Consider the following 22,288-nt stretch of genomic DNA (forward strand, 5'->3'; position numbering starts at 1 on the left):
GTGGTCAAACATGGCTCTGAAGCATGGGCACTCCGAAAAACAGATGAAAATTTACTAGATATTTTCCAGAGAAATTGCCTACGGATTATTCTGGGTACCCGGCTGACTGACCGTATTTCAAACAATAGGTTGTACGAAAAGTGTGGTTCAATCCCGCTCTCTGGGGCTATAATGAAAGAAAGGTTGAGATGGCTAGGCCACGTTCAACGGATGAAGGATGACAGATTACTGAAGATTGTCCTTTTTGGCCAACCGTCTGGGGCTACAAGGAAATCAGGTCGTCCTTGTCTGGGTTGGGAAGATGTCATAAATAAAGATTTAAAGGAAATGGAAACTTCCTGGGAGGGTGTAAAGAGGGAGGCTTCAAATAGATTAGGTTGGAGAAGGAGCGTGCGTAGCTGTGTTGGCCTCAGGCGGCTTGGTGCTGCAGTGAGTTATTAGTAGTAGTAGTAGTAGTAGTAGTATTTTTCCTGGAAGCGTGCTCAAGGACGTATTAGAATGTATTAGAATGAAAAATTTATTATATATATAAGTATTTTTCCTGTGTAAGAAGGTATTATTTTTCTTGTAACCGTGCTCAAGGACGTATTAGAATGTATTAGAATGAACAATTTATTATATATATATAGGCATTTTTCTTATATAAAAAGGTATTTTTCCCTATTGTCTAGTATTATTTTTCTTGTAACCGTGGTCAAGGACGTATTAGAATGTATTAGAATGAAAAATTTATTATATATATATAAGCATTTTCTTATATAAAAAGGTATTTTTCCTTATTGCCTAGTATTATTCTTCTTGTAACCGTGCTCAAGGACGTATTAGAATGTATTAGAATGAAAAATTTATTATATATATATATAAGTATTTTTCCTGTGTAAGAAGGTATTATTTTTCTTGTAACCGTGCTCAAGGACGTATTAGAATGTATTAGAATGAACAATTTATTATATATATATAGGCATTTTTCTTATATAAAAAGGCATTTTTCCCTATTGTCTAGTATTATTTTTCTTGTAACAGTGCTCAAGGACGCATTAGAATGTAATAGAATGAAAAATTTATTATATATACATATAGGCATTTTTCTTATATAAAAAGGTATTTTTCCTTATTGTCTAGTAGTATTTTTCTTGTAACAGTGCTCAAGGACGCATTAGAATGTAATAGAATGAAAAATTTATTATATATACATATAGGCATTTTCTTATATAAAAAGGTATTCTTTATTGTCTAGTATTATTTTTCTTGTAACAGTGCTCAAGGACGCATCAGAATGTAATAGAAGGAAAAATTTATTATATATACATACAGGCATTTTCTTATATAAAAAGGTATTTTTCCTTATTGTCTAGTATTATTTTTCTTGTAACAGTGCTCAAGGACGCATTAGAATGTAATAGAATGAAAAATTTATTATATATACATATAGGCATTTTCTTATATAAAAAGGTATTTTTCCTTATTGTCTAGTATTATTTTTCTTGTAACAGTGCTCAAGGACGCATTAGAATGTAATAGAATGAAAAATTTATTATATATACATATAGGCATTTTCTTATATAAAAAGGTATTTTTCCTTATTGTCTAGTATTATTTTTCTTGTAACAGTGCTCAAGGACGCATTAGAATGTAATAGAATGAAAAATTTATTATATATACATATAGGCATTTTCTTATATAAAAAGGTATTTTTCCTTATTGTCTAGTATTATTTTTCTTGTAACAGTGCTCAAGGACGCATTAGAATGTAATAGAATGAAAAATTTATTATATATACATATAGGCATTTTCTTATATAAAAAGGTATTCTTTATTGTCTAGTATTATTTTTCTTGTAACAGTGCTCAAGGACGCAGTAGAATGTAATAGAATGAAAAATTTATTATATATACATATAGGCATTTTCTTATATAAAAAGGTATTTTTCCTTATTGTCTAGTATTATTTTTCTTGTAACAGTGCTCAAGGACGCATTAGAATGTAATAGAATGAAAAATTTATTATATATACATATAGGCATTTTCTTATATAAAAAGGTATTCTTTATTGTCTAGTATTATTTTTCTTGTAACAGTGCTCAAGGACGCATTAGAATGTAATAGAATGAAAAATTTATTATATATACATATAGGCATCTTCTTATATAAAAAGGTATTTTTCCTTATTGTCTAGTATTATTTTTCTTGTAACAGTGCTCAAGGACGCATTAGAATGTAATAGAATGAAAAATTTATTATATATACATACAGGCATTTTCTTATATAAAAAGGTATTTTTCCTTATTGTCTAGTATTATTTTTCTTGTAACAGTGCTCAAGGACGCATTAGAATGTAATAGAATGAAAAATTTATTATATATACATATAGGCATTTTCTTATATAAAAAGGTATTTTTCCTTATTGTCTAGTATTATTTTTCTTATAACAGTGCTCAAGGACGCATTAGAATGTAATAGAATGAAAAATTTATTTTATATACATATAGGCATTTTCTTATATAAAAAGGTATTCTTTATTGTCTAGTATTATTTTTCTTGTAACAGTGCTCAAGGACGCATTAGAATGTAATAGAATGAAAAATTTATTATATATACATATAGGCATTTTCTTATATAAAAAGGTATTTTTCCTTATTGTCTAGTATTATTTTTCTTGTAACAGTGCTCAAGGACGCATTAGAATGTAATAGAAGGAAAAATTTATTATATATACATACAGGCATTTTCTTATATAAAAAGGTATTTTTCCTTATTGTCTAGTATTATTTTTCTTGTAACAGTGCTCAAGGACGCATTAGAATGTAATAGAATGAAAAATTTATTTTATATACATATAGGCATTTTCTTATATAAAAAGGTATTCTTTATTGTCTAGTATTATTTTTCTTGTAACAGTGCTCAAGGACGCATTAGAATGTAATAGAATGAAAAATTTATTATATATACATATAGGCATTTTTCTTATATAAAAAGGTATTTTTCCTTATTGTCTAGTATTATTTTTCTTGTAACAGTGCTCAAGGACGCATTAGAATGTAATAGAAGGAAAAATTTATTATATATACATACAGGCATTTTCTTATATAAAAAGGTATTTTTGCTTATTGTCTAGTATTATTTTTCTTGTAACAGTGCTCAAGGACGCATTAGAATGTAATAGAATGAAAAATTTATTATATATACATATAGGCATTTTCTTATATAAAAAGGTATTTTTCCTTATTGTCTAGTATTATTTTTCTTGTAACAGTGCTCAAGGACGCATTAGAATGTAATAGAATGAAAAATTTATTATATATACATATAGGCATTTTCTTATATAAAAAGGTATTTTTCCTTATTGTCTAGTATTATTTTTCTTGTAACAGTGCTCAAGGACGCATTAGAATGTAATAGAATGAAAAATTTATTATATATACATATAGGCATTTTCTTATATAAAAAGGTATTTTTCCTTATTGTCTAGTATTATTTTTCTTGTAACAGTGCTCAAGGACGCATTAGAATGTAATAGAATGAAAAATTTATTATATATACATATAGGCATTTTCTTATATAAAAAGGTATTCTTTATTGTCTAGTATTATTTTTCTTGTAACAGTGCTCAAGGACGCATTAGAATGTAATAGAATGAAAAATTTATTATATATACATATAGGCATTTTCTTATATAAAAAGGTATTCTTTATTGTCTAGTATTATTTTTCTTGTAACAGTGCTCAATGACGCATTAGAATGTAATAGAAGGAAAAATTTATTATATATACATACAGGCATTTTCTTATATAAAAAGGTATTTTTCCTTATTGTCTAGTATTATTTTTCTTGTAACAGTGCTCAAGGACGCATTAGAATGTAATAGAATGAAAAATTTATTATATATACATATAGGCATTTTCTTATATAAAAAGGTATTTTTCCTTATTGTCTAGTATTATTTTTCTTGTAACAGTGCTCAATGACGCATTAGAATGTAATAGAATGAAAAATTTATTATATATACATATAGGCATTTTCTTATATAAAAAGGTATTTTTCCTTATTGTCTAGTATTATTTTTCTTGTAACAGTGCTCAAGGACGCATTAGAATGTAATAGAATGAAAAATTTATTATATATACATATAGGCATTTTCTTATATAAAAAGGTATTTTTCCTTATTGTCTAGTATTATTTTTCTTGTAACAGTGCTCAAGGACGCATTAGAATGTAATAGAATGAAAAATTTATTATATATACATATAGGCATTTTCTTATATAAAAAGGTATTTTTCCTTATTGTCTAGTATTATTTTTCTTGTAACAGTGCTCAAGGACGCATTAGAATGTAATAGAATGAAAAATTTATTATATATACATATAGGCATTTTCTTATATAAAAAGGTATTCTTTATTGTCTAGTATTATTTTTCTTGTAACAGTGCTCAAGGACGCATTAGAATGTAATAGAATGAAAAATTTATTATATATACATATAGGCATTTTCTTATATAAAAAGGTATTCTTTATTGTCTAGTATTATTTTTCTTGTAACAGTGCTCAAGGACGCATTAGAATGTAATAGAATGAAAAATTTATTATATATACATATAGGCATTTTCTTATATAAAAAGGTATTTTTCCTTATTGTCTAGTATTATTTTTCTTGTAACAGTGCTCAAGGACGCATTAGAATGTAATAGAATGAAAAATTTATTATATATACATATAGGCATTTTCTTATATAAAAAGGTATTCTTTATTGTCTAGTATTATTTTTCTTGTAACAGTGCTCAAGGACGCATTAGAATGTAATAGAATGAAAAATTTATTATATATACATATAGGCATTTTCTTATATAAAAAGGTATTTTTCCTTATTGTCTAGTATTATTTTTCTTGTAACAGTGCTCAAGGACGCATTAGAATGTAAAATTTATTATTTATACATATAGGCATTTTCTTATATAAAAAGGTATTTTTCCTTATTGTCTAGTATTATTTTTCTTGTAACAGTGCTCAAGGACGCATTAGAATGTAATAGAATAAAAAATTTATTATATATACATATAGGCATTTTCTTATATAAAAAGGTATTCTTTATTGTCTAGTATTATTTTTCTTGTAACAGTGCTCAAGGACGCATTAGAATGTAATAGAATGAAAAATTTATTATATATACATATAGGCATTTTCTTATATAAAAAGGTATTTTTCCTTATTGTCTAGTATTATTTTTCTTGTAACAGTGCTCAAGGACGCATTAGAATGTAGTAGAATGAAAAATTTATTATATATACATATAGGCATTTTCTAATATAAAAAGGTATTCTTTATTGTCTAGTATTATTTTTCTTGTAACAGTGCTCAAGGACGCATTAGAATGTAATAGAATGAAAAATTTATTATATATACATATAGGCATTTTCTTATATAAAAAGGTATTTTTCCTTATTGTCTAGTATTATTTTTCTTGTAACAGTGCTCAAGGACGCATTAGAATGTAATAGAATGAAAAATTTATTATATATACATATAGGCATTTTCTTATATAAAAAGGTATTCTTTATTGTCTAGTATTATTTTTCTTGTAACAGTGCTCAAGGACGCATTAGAATGTAATAGAATGAAAAATTTATTATATATACATATAGGCATTTTTCTTATATAAAAAGGAATTTTTCCTTATTGTCTAGTATTATTTTTCTTGTAACAGGGCTCAAGGACGCATTAGAATGTAATAGAATGAAAACTTTATTATATATACATATAGGCATTTTCTTATATAAAAAGGTATTTTTCCTTATTGTCTAGTATTATTTTTCTTGTAACAGTGCTCAAGGACGCATTAGAATGTAATAGAATGAAAAATTTATTATATATACATATAGGCATTTTCTTATATAAAAAGGTATTTTTCCTTATTGTCTAGTATTATTTTTCTTGTAACAGTGCTCAATGACGCATTAGAATGTAATAGAATGAAAAATTTATTATATATACATACAGGCATTTTCTTATATAAAAAGGTATTTTTCCTTATTGTCTAGTATTATTTTTCTTGTAACAGTGCTCAAGGACGCATTAGAATGTAATAGAATGAAAAATTTATTATATATACATATAGGCATTTTCTTATATAAAAAGGTATTCTTTATTGTCTAGTATTATTTTTCTTGTAACAGTGCTCAAGGACGCAGTAGAATGTAATAGAATGAAAAATTTATTATATATACATATAGGCATTTTCTTATATAAAAAGGTATTTTTCCTTATTGTCTAGTATTATTTTTCTTGTAACAGTGCTCAAGGACGCATTAGAATGTAATAGAAGGAAAAATTTATTATATATACATATAGGCATTTTCTTATATAAAAAGGTATTTTTCCTTATTGTCTAGTATTATTTTTCTTGTAACAGTGCTCAAGGACGCATTAGAATGTAATAGAATGAAAAATTTATTATATATACATATAGGCATTTTCTTATATAAAAAGGTATTCTTTATTGTCTAGTATTATTTTTCTTGTAACAGTGCTCAAGGACGCATTAGAATGTAATAGAATGAAAAATTTATTATATATACATATAGGCATTTTCTTATATAAAAAGGTATTTTTCCTTATTGTCTAGTATTATTTTTCTTGTAACAGTGCTCAAGGACGCATTAGAATGTAATAGAATGAAAAATTTATTATATATACATATAGGCATTTTTCTTATATAAAAAGATATTTTTCCTTATTGTCTAGTATTATTTTTCTTGTAACCGTGCTCAAAGATGTATGTATTAGAATGAAAAATTTCTTGCATGGTCGCATAACTCCATGCAAGTTTAGACATAACCTAAAAATTAGTTAATGTCCAAATTTACATGTCGGAGGATATTTGAATACCACCACAGAACTGGGGGCAAAACTGTTAGTTGGTAGCACACTTTCTGAAGACATTCCTACGGTGACCTCCACTTGCTGCTTTATTAACTGTTAAACTGATATTTAATTCACTTAAAAATACAAAAAAAACTTTAAGCCCTAACAGAGAGCAGAGCTCGTAAAGTTGGGTATATAAATAGTAGGGCAAATAAAAAGGTAAATAATAAGACATAGAAAAGACGAAAAAAGTTGGGTAAACAAATAGCAGGGCAAATAAAAAGGCAAATAATAAGACACAGAAAAGACAAAAAAAGCTGGGTATACAAATAGTAGGGCAAATAAAAAGACAAATAATAAGACATAGAAAAGACAAAAAAGTTGGGTAAACAAATAGTAGGGCAAATAAAAAGGCAAATAATAAGAAATAGAAAAGACAAAAAAACTTGTGCATACAAATAGTAGTGCAAATAAAAAGACCTAGAAAAGACAAAAAAAAAATTCGTCATTAATAACAATGGCAAAAATTACCTCGATTTACCAGCAAAAAGCAACAAAAAAAAAGAAAAAAGGAAAAAAGAAATGCTGGGCAGGAAAAGTGTGGGAGGCCACACCCCATCATGGGGATGCAAAAACAAAAAGCGCTAAGAAACATAAAATAAATTTTAATATCCCATCATCGATGGGGAAGAAACAAACATTAATAAACAATCTTTAATATTTGCTTCCTTAAATTAAAAAAAAATTGTTACCTAAATTACTGAAAGAATTAATAAAACACCTCGATAGTTTATCTTTTTTTTATTAAATTTACAGATGTTGCCAATGTTTTATGTATATTCGCTTGTTTTTTCCTTTTTTTTTCAATAGCGCGTTTAAACTTAAATATATATATTTTTAGTGCATTTCAACTAATCATACTGGTTTTTCTTTCTTTTTTTCGCCTCTTTTTTTCTATTTGTTTGTTTTTGACACCGAAACTTGAATTCAGCACCCCGTGGCTTGTGATAGAAATTTTGTGGAAAAGAAAAACATCTTATGTAAGAGAGTACCATTTTCATACCCATCAAGCTGATTAGACATGAACAACATTGAGCTACAGGGCCACTTCAGTGCAAAACTGTTAAATGGTAGCATTTTTCAACACAAGTCATTTTAAATTGAATTCAATAACGTTTTTACTTGATTATCTGCGACACAGAGGCTTGAAATTATAGATCATCACCAAAAACGGACAGGAGGGATAAGAATAAAACCTTTTTTTTTGTAAACATAAAAGCTGACAAAAATGAATCACAAAACAAGTTGATTCAGCGCAAAACAACTAGACGGTACCCCACAAGGCCACACCCAGGGGAGGGGGTTAGGAGGTTTGAACCCCTCCCCCAAATTATTTGTCCAACTCGTAAAAATGTAACAAAATTAATATCAACAAATTTTGATACGTTTTTTGTTCCCTCCCCCCCCATGGAAAAAATCCTGGATACATTCTTGGTACCATATTTCAAAGCAAATGGTTATAAATCCAAATCGATGATCACATTTTTGTATTTCTCTGTGACTGGCTTACCCGTCATGCGTTCCTGCGATCTTTAAAGATACGAAACTCGTGGAAAATTTCTCCTTGCCGAAAACTCCCACTCCAAAAGAAATTTCCTGGAGAAATCCCCCTTTCCCGCGGAAAAATACACTATGTATTAACATCGATCTCATTTTTAAGTTTTAAAGTATTTGCAAAAATTACCCTGGAAAATTCCCTCCCGACAATCTAGCATCGTTGGGGAATCAAGCTCATAAATCAAAAGCCCGACAAAGCACAGAATCAACAAATTCTAACCTCGTTTTTTTTCAAACACCATGCCTTCACAATAGAGTTAAACCCAGGCTGATTAAAGCAATCCTTTATGGTTTACCTAAATAATGTATTTTGAATCCGTATGCAAAGAGTCGGGAAAACATATGCAAATCAAATTCACCTTAATATTTATTTAAAATTAATTTGGTTTAAATATCCCCTATTTAGCAGTTGTGCTTCAAACATGACTACTATAACTGGATCATCTTGAAAATATTTCGAGTTCCAACCTAATCCAGCAAAAAAAAAAAAAAAAAAAAAAAAAAAAAAAAAAAAAAAAAAAAAAAAAAAATGAAAACTAAAAACGCAGTTTAAAAAAACCACAAAAAGCAAAAAGGTTTTGAACTTCTAAGATTAAAAAATTTTAAATTAAAAACAAAAAATGGAAATAAAAACGTTTAAAAGCCCAACGGTTTTAAACTTTTAATTGGAAAGGTGAGAATTGGAATCGATTTTTGATTTTTAACAATAACAACTTCAAAAAAGGACAGAGGAGGAGAGAACAGAAGGTGAAAGTCCAGATGATACAACATTGATGACATAAACATTAACATGCACTAATAAATTGATACCTGTCCATCTTCTTCATCGTCAATAGAAGTACCATAATCAATATTCAACTTCGACGAAGCTACCCTTCGCTATAAAGAGTTAGTCACATGCATTAGTGCAAATTCAACTAAAAGCAATTGCAGGTAAAAAAGTGGAAAATCTAAAGGGAAAAATATGAGACCTTCCAAGACAGAAGGGAGAGTACGCCATTTTTCTTACCTCGAAACCAACGACTGACTTCCCAAATAGCCCCGGAAGTACCCAGGGGGCGTGGCATGGTCAAGGCATTTCGGGAGAGGGGGGTGAACTATTCAACGAAAAAGGGCAGGAGAGGGGGCTGCCCCATTTCTTGAAATCAAAACCAAATATTGGCCACCGAAACCTAGGGGAATATTTTTTTGGATGTGTGCTATTTATTTCTTTTGCTCAACATTTGCATTTAATAATAATGACAACACTGCCTGGACTCGACCACTGCCAATGGATGTTACGCTGGTTTTGGCTGTTTTTTGGTGGTGCTTGACAATTACGTAAGTGTACGCTCTTATTCAAGTCCATGTTTGTATTGGTATTAATAAAATGTTAAAAAAAGTATTTGAATTTCCTTTTAGTTTTTCTCATCTCCGACTTGTTCTTTACTACAACTTTTTTCGTATATGCTACTATTAGATTCTTTAATTTCCATTTCCCTTTTTCTTCAGTTTTTTCCTGATGTCAACCATTAAAATCCAGTGACAATTAATAAAAATAATTCACCACCATACTCAATATTTTATTCGGAAATGGAGGGAAGGGGGTCAATCTATTTCAGCAGAGGAGCTTAACTGTGCATACAAATGTTGTAAGGACCTGTTTTTTGCCGTTCGATACCAAAAAGTGTGAATTTTTACACATTAATGACACTAGGGTTCAAACCTAGTATACTTCCCCCACCCCCTACTTCAGTCTTGAAATCATGGTGATCAAATCATTTTTTTATTTTCTTGACAAGGATTAAACAGTCATGTTTTGTTACTGAGTAACTAGTTTTATAGATAAATAATCATTGCTAAGAGCCATCGTGGCTGAGTGGATTGGTGCGCTGGTTTCAGGATCCTTAGTCTGAGAGGGCGAGGGTTCGAATCCTAGGATACCCAATTATTTAGTTTGGGAAAGGGTCAGTGGCGTGACTCTGTAAGCTCAGCTAGAGTCAACACGGCTCTAAACGGGTACCTGGAGAAATCTGGGGAAGGTAAACAGGAAGGGTGTGCGAAAGCACAGGATGGTTAGCCCCCAGCCCCCCATTGTACTTCCTGGCTGAAGGGCCAAGAAACGGAGATCAGCACCAACGGTAGGGACCAACGGTGGGAATTTTTAAAATTAGGGAACACTCAAAGAATGTACAAAACAATTAAACAACTCTCTGCAAAAACACCAACAGTTGTCACCACTGATGTCCTTAGCTCGTAATAATGTCCTGAATAAGGATGGTGGGCCCCCTTGGCATCATCCAAGGCACCTAATGATATTAGTTCCCATTAATTTTCTGGATATGCATGATAGGCCTCCTGACGATAGTGATGCCATTAAATGGAAAAACCACTTTGGAGAAAAACGTAATCTACTTCTTACGTGCAACCCTACTGCGCTAACAAGATTTTCCAAGCTGGGATACGACCCCAATTGATCGGTTATTCAGCAAAGATCAAGATGCCATTTGCAGACACAAGAAAAATAAAGCCCAAGGCCCCAACAGTATCTTGGCGGACTACTTTCCCGAAAGCATGGGCAAAAGTGATGATCATATCGTACCGTAGGAAAGGGCTAGAAAACTACTGTGAAAATTACTGACACTTTAGTCTCAATAGCCACTCACCTAAAATCGTAACAAGATCTCTCCTAATCCAAATCTGAGCCATTAGAGGCCGCATCATCAGTAATTATCAGGTCAGTTTCTGGCCTGAACGATCTACTATGGACCAGATTTTTGGTGCATAGACAATTCACACTCCTGCACCTTGAGGTCGGCAATGAAACCCTTTAACTATTTACGGATTTCAAGCAGGCCTCTAATCTAGAGTGGTGAAAGGGGCTATGGCCCATTATGGTCCACAATGGTGTGCCCAAAAACTTAATTAACATTATTAAAAATATGTACGACAACTACTACGTTCAGACCCTGGTTGACCAGAAATAAGATTTTACAACAATTTTGGGCGTGCTTCTGGGCTACATAGTTTCTCCCCAACTATCCAGCTGTCTTTGCACGCCACCCTGTCCATAAAGGAAACAAAGAAAACTTAACCATTAGCGGAGTCACCATAGACACCCTAGTTTATGGTGTCGAACTCGATTAACTAGCTGAAGCTGTACCTAATCCAAACTCCCAAACCAGAATAAGCAGTAAAAAGCTATGCCATGTCCATTAATCCGAGGAGAAAAAAGTAATGCGTGTAACAAGAAATCTCTGCCCATCTCCCGTCCATGTTACAGCAAGCGAAGGAGTAGTGGAGTCACTACTCGCATAACTATGGAGACTACTAAAAAGTTGCACTGACGACAAAAAAAAGAAGAAGAAGGTATGCTCTAGGAGGCGCAATTTTCAAGAGTTGATCCCTCTCTTTAAAAATAAACATTTATCAATACAACTAAGGCTATGACTCCATGACTTCCAGTTGCTTTGTACGCCAGCGAGACGTAGACGCCAAAACTGGAGGACGAGCGAAAAATTTTGAATCCCAAACGAAATGCCTTAGCCGCCTAGCCAGTATAACCTCGACACAGTCTCCAACCAAGGTCTTTGAGAATGGCTGAAATGAGAAACAACGATTCTTCAGAGAGTGGAGCAGCAAAAAATTAGGCCTCTTGGCCACGCATGGAAAAGTCACGACTGCCAAAAGTCGTTTTCAAAGGTAGATTGCAGGGCAGCAGCTGTCCTGGCAGACCAAGAAAGAAAAAGTCAGAAAATTTTGGTAATGACCCCCTGCAACTGTTAAATCAAGCGGAAGGCCTCACACCCAACGAATAGTCGAACAGTCAACAAGTAAGAGAGATGGACCCAACATGCCCAAAGAGAATTTCCAGGACATAAGTCAAGTTAGTCAAATGAACAACCGATCGCGCTTCTGACCCAGAAGACCTCACATCAGATTTTGTTTTTGCTACAAATTTCATCATCATGTCAATTCTAAGCGTCATTTAAGATTACCTATGTTTATTACATATAATTGTCAACTACATGTGAAATCGGGCAAGAATTTCAGAGCTAATGATTTACAGGAAACAGTCAATGACCTTGTACCTATCCATAGCGAATTGGCGGCAGTGATGGTGGCAGGATTATTAAAAATGTTGTTCAGAGAAGGAAAAGCTTTAGAATAATAGACAGGATAAGTAAATAAATAAATTTTGTGCCTTTTTTTAATATCAGCTCCCAATTCCCCTAAGGTCAATTCATCTGATTTTGTATTTCAATTCTTATAAAATTACCTCCTCGTTTAGTTTCGAATCGTCTTTTCGTTGTTCTTTTAGTCTCCTATTATATCCTTCCCTAGCTCTTCCTACGAGTTGTTTATTTTTACACCTTATCTAAGATTCCGTTTTCCGTATGTGATTCCGGACTGAACGATTCTAAATCTTTTTTTTTTTTTGAAATGGATGCCTTCTACATAGCCATGTCATTAATATAAGCATATTATAGCAAATTAATAAGCATCTTAGCAGAAATTATTGCAATTAATTAATTATATACTAATGTAATCAATATATATAATAGCTTCACATTAAGCATACGTAGCATAGAAAAAAAAATCAGTTCCAGAATTGTCAAAATAAGGGAGGGGGGGGGGGGCAAGAAAAGATTAGACGTTTCTAAATAAATTTTAGGTTCTTCTGTGGGGGATACTTTCTATATGAAATAGTCAGTATGTTATTAATACAAGCACAACGCAGTAATATTAATTACATTATTAATATTATTAATTATTAATATTATTAATTACAACGCAAGTATTTAATTAATACTCAGTAAAGCTAACAAGAATCTTAGTTATATATTAATGCAATTAATATACCAGAAATAGTAAAGTAGAAACATGTCCCATGACTAAAATACAAATTTAAAATGTTAAAATTTAGTACATTGAATTGACAAGTTTTTATATACCCTTTGGAGCGGATGTCCCCTAAACCGCTAGGTCAGCATTTAGTTCACAGAAGCAAATTATAATCAAGTAGTAGGAACCTTAAAGCTTAATGTAATTAGTAAGAATCTTAATTACTTGTTGGCAAGGGTGTACCCAGGACTTGTATTGGGGGGAGGGGGATTACAAAAAACTTGATAAAGTGCACACAAAATTTGTTTATAAACATTTTTGTTACTTTTCTACGAGTCAAGCAAACAAGAGCTAAGGGCTCATATGGCACCCGTGACGAGGTCGGAAGAGCCAAGAGCTCATATGGTATGAGCTCTAGCAAAATGCTAAGAATCAATAGATTGCTTTAAAAGGAAAATCAGAGGCTTAATGTCGGTCGGGATTTAAAATAAGAGCTCTGAGTCACGGGGTCCTTCTAAATATCAAAATTCATTAAGATCCGTTCACCCATTCGTAAGATACCTCGTTTTTCACGTTTTCCAAGAATTCCGGTTTCCCCCTTCAACTCCCATCAATGTCACCGGATCTGGTCGGGATTTAAAATAAAAGCTCTAAAGTACAAGATCCTTCTAGATATCAAATTTCATAAGATCTGATCAACCGTTCGTAAGTTACAAATACATCATCTTTTCTAATTTTTTCGAATTACCCCCCCCCCCCCCAACTCCACCAAAGAGCGGATTCGGTCCGGTTATGTCAGTCACCTATCTTGGACTTGTGCTTATTCTTTCCACCAAGTTTCATCCTGAACTCTCGCTTTAGGCGTTTTTCAAGATCCCCCCCCTAAATGACACTGAATCCGGTTGGGATTTAAAATAAGAGATCTGAGTTTCGAGGTCCTTCTAAATATGAAATTTCATTAAGATATGATCACTCTTTCGTAAGTTAAAAATACCTTATTTTTCTATTTTTTTAGAATTAGCCCTCCCCCAACTCCCCCAAAGAGAGTAGATCCGTTCCGGTTATGTCACTCCCGTATCTAGGACTTGTGCTTATTTTTCCTACCAAGTTTCATCCCGATCCCTCCACTCTAAGCGTTTTCCAAGATTTTAGTTTCCCTCCCCCAACTTCCCCTTCACCGGATCCGGTCGGGATTTAAACCAAGAGCTCTGAGACATGATATCCTTCCAAACATCAAATTTCATTAAGATCCAATCACTCCTTCGTAAGTTAAAAATACCTCATTTTTCTAGTTTTTCAGAATTAATCATCTCCCCCCAACTCCCCAAAGAGAGCGGATCCGTTCTGGTTATGTCAATCACGTTTCTAGGACTTTTGCTTATTTTTCCCACCAAGTTTCATCCCGATCCCTCAACTCTCAGCGTTTTCCAAGATTTTACGTCCCCCCCAACTCCCCCCAATGTTACCAGATCCGGTCGTGATTTAAAATAAGAGCTCCGAGACTCGATATCCTTCTAAACATCAAATTTCATTAAGATCCGATCACTCCTTAGCAAGTTAAAAATACCTCGTTTTTTCTAATTTTTCAGAATTAACCCTCCCCCTCCCCCCAACTCCTCCAAACAGAGCAGATTCGTTCCGGTTATTTCAATCTCGTATCTAGGACTTCTGCTTATTTTTCCCACCAAATTTTATCCCGATCCCTCCACTCTAAGCGTTTTCCAAGATTTTAGGTTCCCCCCTTCCAACTCCCCCTAATGTCACCGGATCTGGTCGGAATTTAAAATAAGAGCTCCGAGACACGATATTCTTCCAAACATCAAATTTCAATAAGATCCATCACCCGTTCGTAAGTTAAAAATACTTAATTTTTTCTGTTTTTCCGAATTAATCGGCCCCCCACTCCCCCCCCCAGATGGTCAAATCGGGAAAACGACTATTTCTAATATAATCTGGTCCGGGTCCCTGATACGCCTGCCAAATTTCATCGTCCTAGCTTACCTGGAAGTGCCTAAAGTAGCAAAACCGGGACAGACAGGTGCGATCGCTATATGTCACTTGGTTAATGCCAAGTGCCATAAAAATTAGGGGGCGGGGAGGGTTTGAACCAGGTTACGCCCCGGACACAGCCTTACTTGTTAATGTAATATGTAAAAAACTTCGTAACAAGCAAGCATAGTAACGCCAAATAGAACCAAGAGGTAGAATTTGGGGTTTCGTGAGGCTGTGAACTTATGCTAAATTTCTTAATTTGCTCTTATTATTGAGGCCAAATCTTATTTGCCTCAATCTTATTGGCCATTTCTATACCCAATATAAGCCATTTCTATACCAAAGAAATGGCACAAGTGACGTACCAAGCACCAAGAAAAAAAAAAGAACAAAACAAAATATCTTAAAACTACAATTTGCTCTAATTTATTTCATGTTGTTTCACTATTGTGAAGTTTAAGTTTTGGGCAGTGCCAAATTTTGACAGTATTGCCACGAAGAAACATGAAAATAAAGAAGCCAAAATTATTAGTCAAATTAGACAATGTTGTTCATTTACACAAATAGAACCTGAAGACAACTATACCTTAAAGGAAAGCCACAACTTCTTATGCTGTTTGATGTCAGCATTTTCTTTTTTTTTCTATTATTATTTAATTTGACAGCCACCACTTTTTTATTTTTATAAAGATACATTTTTGGCTTGTTTTTATTAGTATTATTATTTAATTTGACACCCACTACAACTGAAAACTAAACAACTGCATAACGACATTCTCATTAAAGATTTAATTCTTCATTTTTTAGGCATATAAACAAGGCCGTATCCTTTGCGGGGGGGGGGGGGTGCAGTTTCTAACCCCCTCCCCAGAGTTTTTTTATTCAACTCGCAAAAACGCAACAAAAATGCATACAAACAATTTTTTTATACGTTTTTAATCTTTTTTTCGTAAACCTCATCCTCCCGAACAAAAATCCTGGATACGCCCCCTATTTTTAGCCCCCCAGCACCCTGGATGAAACCCTATAGACATAGTCTATAGGGATGCCTCAGTTTCCACTTAACCAATTCAACCGATCAGAATTCGTTTTCACTGTCCTTCGTATTTCAGTTTAATTAATATAGGAGAAACTTCGTAACAAGCCAGCATAGTAAAGCAAAATAGAAACTAAACGACAAATTGAGAAAGTACCGTAGGCAGATCATTCAAGACTGAGGCTGTCGACTTCTGCCGAATTTCTTCTGTTATAACCCTTTGTTGCTGTTGTCCAGAAGTTAATGTCGTCGCTGTTACTGTTTTCTCTTTGACCTACAAAATTAACAAGTGAAAATGAACAAAAATAGGAGAGATGTTCAAAAGAGAGCCCTTCGAGAGCATTGGCAGCAAAAAAACGAAATATATGACTAAAATATAACGAAACGAAAAAGAAAAGTAAAACGAAAAAGAAAAATTTAATGTCAGGTTAAGTCCACATGGATTGCTGCATTTTAAAAACGACCCATCTCCCCCTCCCCCCAAAAAAAGAAAATTAGGTTAAATGACATTTCGAACAGTTTAACAGTGTGAAATACAAGGAGGGAGAAAATGAACAATTTAACCCTTTATATCTATTTAGGACAAATGCCAACTAAAAATATACAACAAAACCGAAAAAAGGCAATATAAGGAAGATGTGAAGTCAGATACAGTCCGGATAGATAGCTACAGGATGATTAGCTAAAATCTCGTCATATATGAAATTTGTATAATACAAGTTATAGATACAATGTTGTACTCTGGTTGCTTATCTACCTTAATCAAAATTATAAGGAAAAATAGTACCGTTGTTAAACAAACAGAAAATATTAAGTTAAAACATTAAGACCGTTTTAATCATATTATTAAAACCGTAATTATATATGTATATATATATATATATATATATATATATATATATATATATATATATATATATATATATATATATATATATATATTAATATAATTATAATCCCATATTTGAGAAATATATATTATATTATACTATATTGTATTAGACATAATTATATTAAGACCGTGGGCCTCATTTTTCTAAGATGTTTGCCAAAAACAGCTTAAGTCTGACTAGATGAAATCTTATTTATGAGACTTGATTCAAGTTAATACAATTTACACCGGCAACCAAGGGTGGCCTTGGAGACGACTATCAAACTACTTGCTCATAAGATAAGATTTCGAAACAAAAGTGATAAGAGTGGTCACTGGCAAACTTTACAGCTAAACAACATATCAGTGTTTCCTGTATATCTAATCGCTTTCTAGAAATATTTATTAACATGTATATAGATGTACAATACATACATATTCTATAATATATATTTTAAATATACCTACCATCAAGGCCGTACCAGGGGCGGGGAGGGAGAGTCAGGAGTTTAAACCCCCCCCCCCTTCCACGAAATATTTGTTTGCTTCTTAAAAACGTAACAAATATATACAAACAAGTTCTTCATGCGTTTTTTGAGGTTTTTGTGTACCCCCCCCAAATAAATTCTTTTGCAAGCCTCCTCCTCCCCCCCCTCCAAAAAAAACGGATACAGTCCTGCCTACCATACATCGATTTATGACACTCTTGTACAAAGCAATTGGCCACGTCAATTTTATGTAAAATTTGCCAATTAAGGTAAATTATACGTCAAGTATGGTAATTATATAGAGTTTGCTACCCCCTCCCCAAGACTGAACCAAAGCTTTTTTATTGGGGAGGATTTAAGGTATATTATTTGGGGGGGGGGGGTGAAAAGAATATAGGACACTGAGAAGAGGAAAACTGAGCTCGTCGTAAAGAGTAAAAAAGGAGAAAAAACAACCCCGGCTATTTACATTTTATTTTACATATCTTGGTATACTTTTGGTTTGATATTAGCCAAAAATATAAGCACAACTTTTACAAAAAGGAAACAAATAGTACATTTGTATATATTTTTTTTAGCCTGTGTTCGGAATACGAGTCCAAAAGTGGTGTAAAAGGGACTAAAGTGGATATTCTAATGCAAGTCTCTTTTGCATTACTTTACTGCCTTTCCTCTTTTCAGTCCTTCTTTAAATCTTTCTTTTACTCCTTGGTTTGACTTGGGCACTAGGGACACTAAAAATTTTATTTTTGTCCTTCTATTGGTCTCTCTTTTACTCCTTGGTTTGAGCTGGGCACTACGGACATTAAAAATTTACAACTTCCATATTCCTCCTTTTACTCATTTACTCTCTTTCCTCCTTTTATTCCTTCTTTTAATCTCTCTTTTACTCCTTAGTTTAACTTGGGCACTGAGGACATATACTGCTACCTAGTTTTCAATTATTCAAAAATAGATGTCACCAGGAACTATTTACCGGTACCCCCCCCCCAAAAAAAAAAAAAAAAACAGCAGCGTTTCGACAAGAAAAACTCTGCGTTTTGGTAATAGGTTTCACGTGAAGGTAATGAAAGGTAATGAAGATAAATCACGTGAATAGGTAAGGATTCTAGTGAAATCTAGCACACGGTACCATGTACATTACATTCCTTATTTAGCGTTATAACTCACCTGACTCGTTGTGGCATTCAGGTCTTTGTTTTCTGTAGAGTATGCAGATCGTGTCGTAACTTGTGTTGCAGAGATACGAGGAGTCATTCCCGCCAAATCCATCAAATCAGCCTAGAAAAAAAAAAAAAAAAATGGGTAAATCAAGAAAGCCTTCTCAGCATCCCTAAACAGCATCCCTTCTCAGCATCCCTAAACATCCATTCTTTTTTCCTGAGCTTGTTATATTTCCTTTTTTTTGCTGAGAAAGGCTCCCGGACATGGAACCGAAATATTCGGAACACTTCTTTTTATTTAAAGTGCTGTTTTGCTTTTGTTTTTTGTTCACTGCTTTTTTGAAATTAAAACCCGTTTTTCTTGATAAATTTTCGGACAATTCAACGCACATTCATTTTTCCTGAGAAATTATGAATCATAAACTGCATCAGCTATGCGTTAAGGATACATTCGTGAAAAGGTCCCTTAAATCGTAAGGGCGGTTAAGGAGAAACGGTTAGGTATTTAGTACTAAAACGATGGAATGTCTGAAATTCGAATGGGATATATACATGACATATACATTGTACATATACATGAGTTCTAATACCCTTGGGTGGATTACATCAGCCCTTTCTACATTTTTGAGGTTTTGTCAAGTCAATATTTTGAGTAAGAAAGATCAAATCAGTTATGGTAAGTCCACTATTTCGTCTAATGTTTCCTCGGACTGTGAGGACGATAATAGAAAACGGTACAGTAGTCAGCACTAAGATGGAACTATGTCTGAAATCGGAATAGGATATTTCAAAGCAGCATATAAATTTTGTCTTTTACCATGGGTTCTAATACCCTTGAATGGCTTACATCGGCCCTTACCATATTTTTGGGGTTTGTTATTGTAATGTTTTCAGCAAGAAAGGTTGAATCAACTATATTAAATCCAATATTTCGTGACATAGTCCCTCCGTCTGCAAGGACCGTTATGGAAAAAAGATTCAGTGTTCAGTACTAAAACAATACGATGTTTGAAATTAGAGGAGGATATATCAGAGGGGCATAAAGCTTATGCACTTTTGCACGAGCTATAATATCCTTGAATGGTTTATATCAGCCCTTACTCCTTAATATCCTTACCTCCCTTCCATGTACTTTAATAACCTAATCTAAACCTCCTTAATTTAATCTTCTCTTGAAATAAAAACAGGATTGGAAACGACCAGTAATACTTTTTTAACTTAAAAAGTGCAGACATCATTGCTTTCAGTAATATCTAAATAAAATTTGGAAAAATAATCAGGTTAAAATTTTATCTTTTTTAAAATGTAAAATCTTCAGTAAATGGAACTTGAATAATATTTTTAACTAAAACTTAAAATTGAAATTTACGTTTAAAATCTGGTACTTTAAATTTTTCAAAACAGTCAAATTTGACTTTAAAGTCAATAAAAGATAAAAATACATAAAGCCGAACTGACCAACGAGATAAAAAAGAGGAAAATATTAAAAATAAGAACAGTAATTGAGAACAGAGAAACATGAGAACATGAGAAAAAATCATCTAAATTCTAGTCCAGGTATATTTCGAAAAAATACTAAGCAATCTCTCTCTCTCTCTCTCTTTATTGTGGGCAATAAACTCTCTTTATTGTGGGCAATAAACATAGCCATGACTTGATGCCCACTTAATTAGACTATATGTCTTGGCTTTTTCTACAATTAACCATGACTTGACTTGTTCACAACTATTCCAATTTTAATTCTCTCTCTCGCGGTCACAATTAAGTTCACAATCAACTTAATTTTTTTTTATGTAATTACTAAGATTTTTCAAAAAATTGTCTAATTCTGTAGTCAAATCAGTCACCCAAATTCTAGTCAGAAGGACCTATAAAAAAAAAAAATAATGTAAATGTAAAAACCATAAAATAATGTGAATATAAAACGTAAAAATAGCAAATAATTGTATAAAAGGCAATAATGTATAAAATGTAATGCAATTGTCAAAGCCAGAGACCGTATCATTGAGTAAATACATACGGGACAAAAAAAAACTAAATGGGTCACAATTATACCTGCTTTTGCGAGGGAATCCCCATGAGATAGTTTAATCACCCCCAAACCAAAAAGAAACGACCCTTTTTTTGACGTTCGAATGGCCTTCCTCCTTTCAAAAGATCGAACAAACATCGTTCGATGTTTACTTAGTGGATCCACAAATAATTTTCATTCTTGGATTTTTTTTTTAATTCCAATTTCTTTATTTTCTCTTATAATCAAAATGATATCTAATTGCTGTATATTGTGAAAGTTCTAAGATCCGTTAAAAAAAAAATTAAATATTAAATGAAGAACATATTCTGCGAATAAATAACTGAAACTTGTAGCATAGGGCTAACAGCGTCGATCGTATGTGCTTATTCTGATCCATTCTCAATGTCTTTCTTTAAAATAACACATGTAATGAAGAACATTTCCACATGCTCTGTGAAGTAAGACCTAAAATTTATAGCTGAAGACTCATTGCGTCAATTTTATATGTTTGCTCTAATCCATATGACTACTGTTCTGGGAAGTAGCATACTCTCTGAAATAAGAACCAAAATCCATTGATAAAGGTTAACGGTGTCCATTGTATGTGTTTGCTCTAATCCATCTTCACATTGTTCTGTTAAGTAGAGTATTCGGTGAAGAACATATTCACATATTCTGTGGATTAATAACCGCACAGGGCTAGCAGCATCTATCTATGTGCCTATTCTAACCCATTCTCAATGTTTTTTCTTTAAACAATGTATTTTGTGAAGAACATTTTCACAAGTTCTGTGAAGTAATATCTAAAATTTACACCTTAAGGCTAACTATGTCCATTTTATGCGTTTGTTCTAATCCATCTTCATGTTTATCTGTGAAGTAGCATGTTTTGTGAAGTATACAGTAAAATTAACAACGTTCATCGTATGTGCTTGTTCTAATTAATCTTCTTGCTGTTCTGTGAAGTAACATTCTATAAAAGAGCATATTTACATATTCTGTGAAATAAGCTATAAAATTCCCATGTGATGGCTAAAAGTGTGGAAAAATATTTGTTCTAATCTAATTTTCTTTTTCCTGGGAAACGGGGCCGCATCAACAGTGTAATGGGGTTTTATAATTATGACCTGATTTTAGTGCCAACCCCGTTTGAGGGGGTGGCTTATGTACTACAAATTAACACCGAAACTTGAAATTACTATTGTATAGGGAAAGTGAATCTGATACAAGTCTGAAAAATCATTGTGCTACTACAATTGCGTTGGGGAATGATCTTAAAAAAAAAGAGGTGTATCCTCAATTTAAGTTGAAAAAGCAAAATTGTGGCTTAAACATATTTGGAACGTAACATGCCTACTAAATGGCTAACCTTTTATGAATTAAAATAGGGTTAATGACCATTAATCTAGCCTATATGGTTTTCTAATAT

At 32.5% G+C, this 22,288-nt stretch overlaps 1 protein-coding gene across 4 annotated transcripts in view; it reads right to left on the bottom strand.

Annotated features, from left to right (window-relative positions):
- LOC136037773 (uncharacterized) overlaps positions 1-22,288 on the bottom strand; it is a 118,152-nt gene that overhangs the window by 8,694 nt on the left and 87,170 nt on the right. For 3 of the 4 annotated variants that reach the window (XM_065720581.1, XM_065720583.1, XM_065720582.1), the window contains exons 14-16: positions 18,853-18,963; positions 16,481-16,597; positions 9,282-9,350 (exon numbers count right to left, since the gene is read on the bottom strand). In XM_065720581.1, the coding sequence (XP_065576653.1) occupies positions 9,282-9,350; positions 16,481-16,597; positions 18,853-18,963 (297 nt within the window). The remainder of the gene's footprint in view (positions 1-9,281; positions 9,351-16,480; positions 16,598-18,852; positions 18,964-22,288) is intronic. The other variant, XM_065720584.1, reaches the window with a different exon arrangement.

This window comes from Artemia franciscana, chromosome 17 (genome assembly GCF_032884065.1).
Source record: "Artemia franciscana chromosome 17, ASM3288406v1, whole genome shotgun sequence".
NCBI lineage: Eukaryota > Metazoa > Arthropoda > Branchiopoda > Anostraca > Artemiidae > Artemia > Artemia franciscana.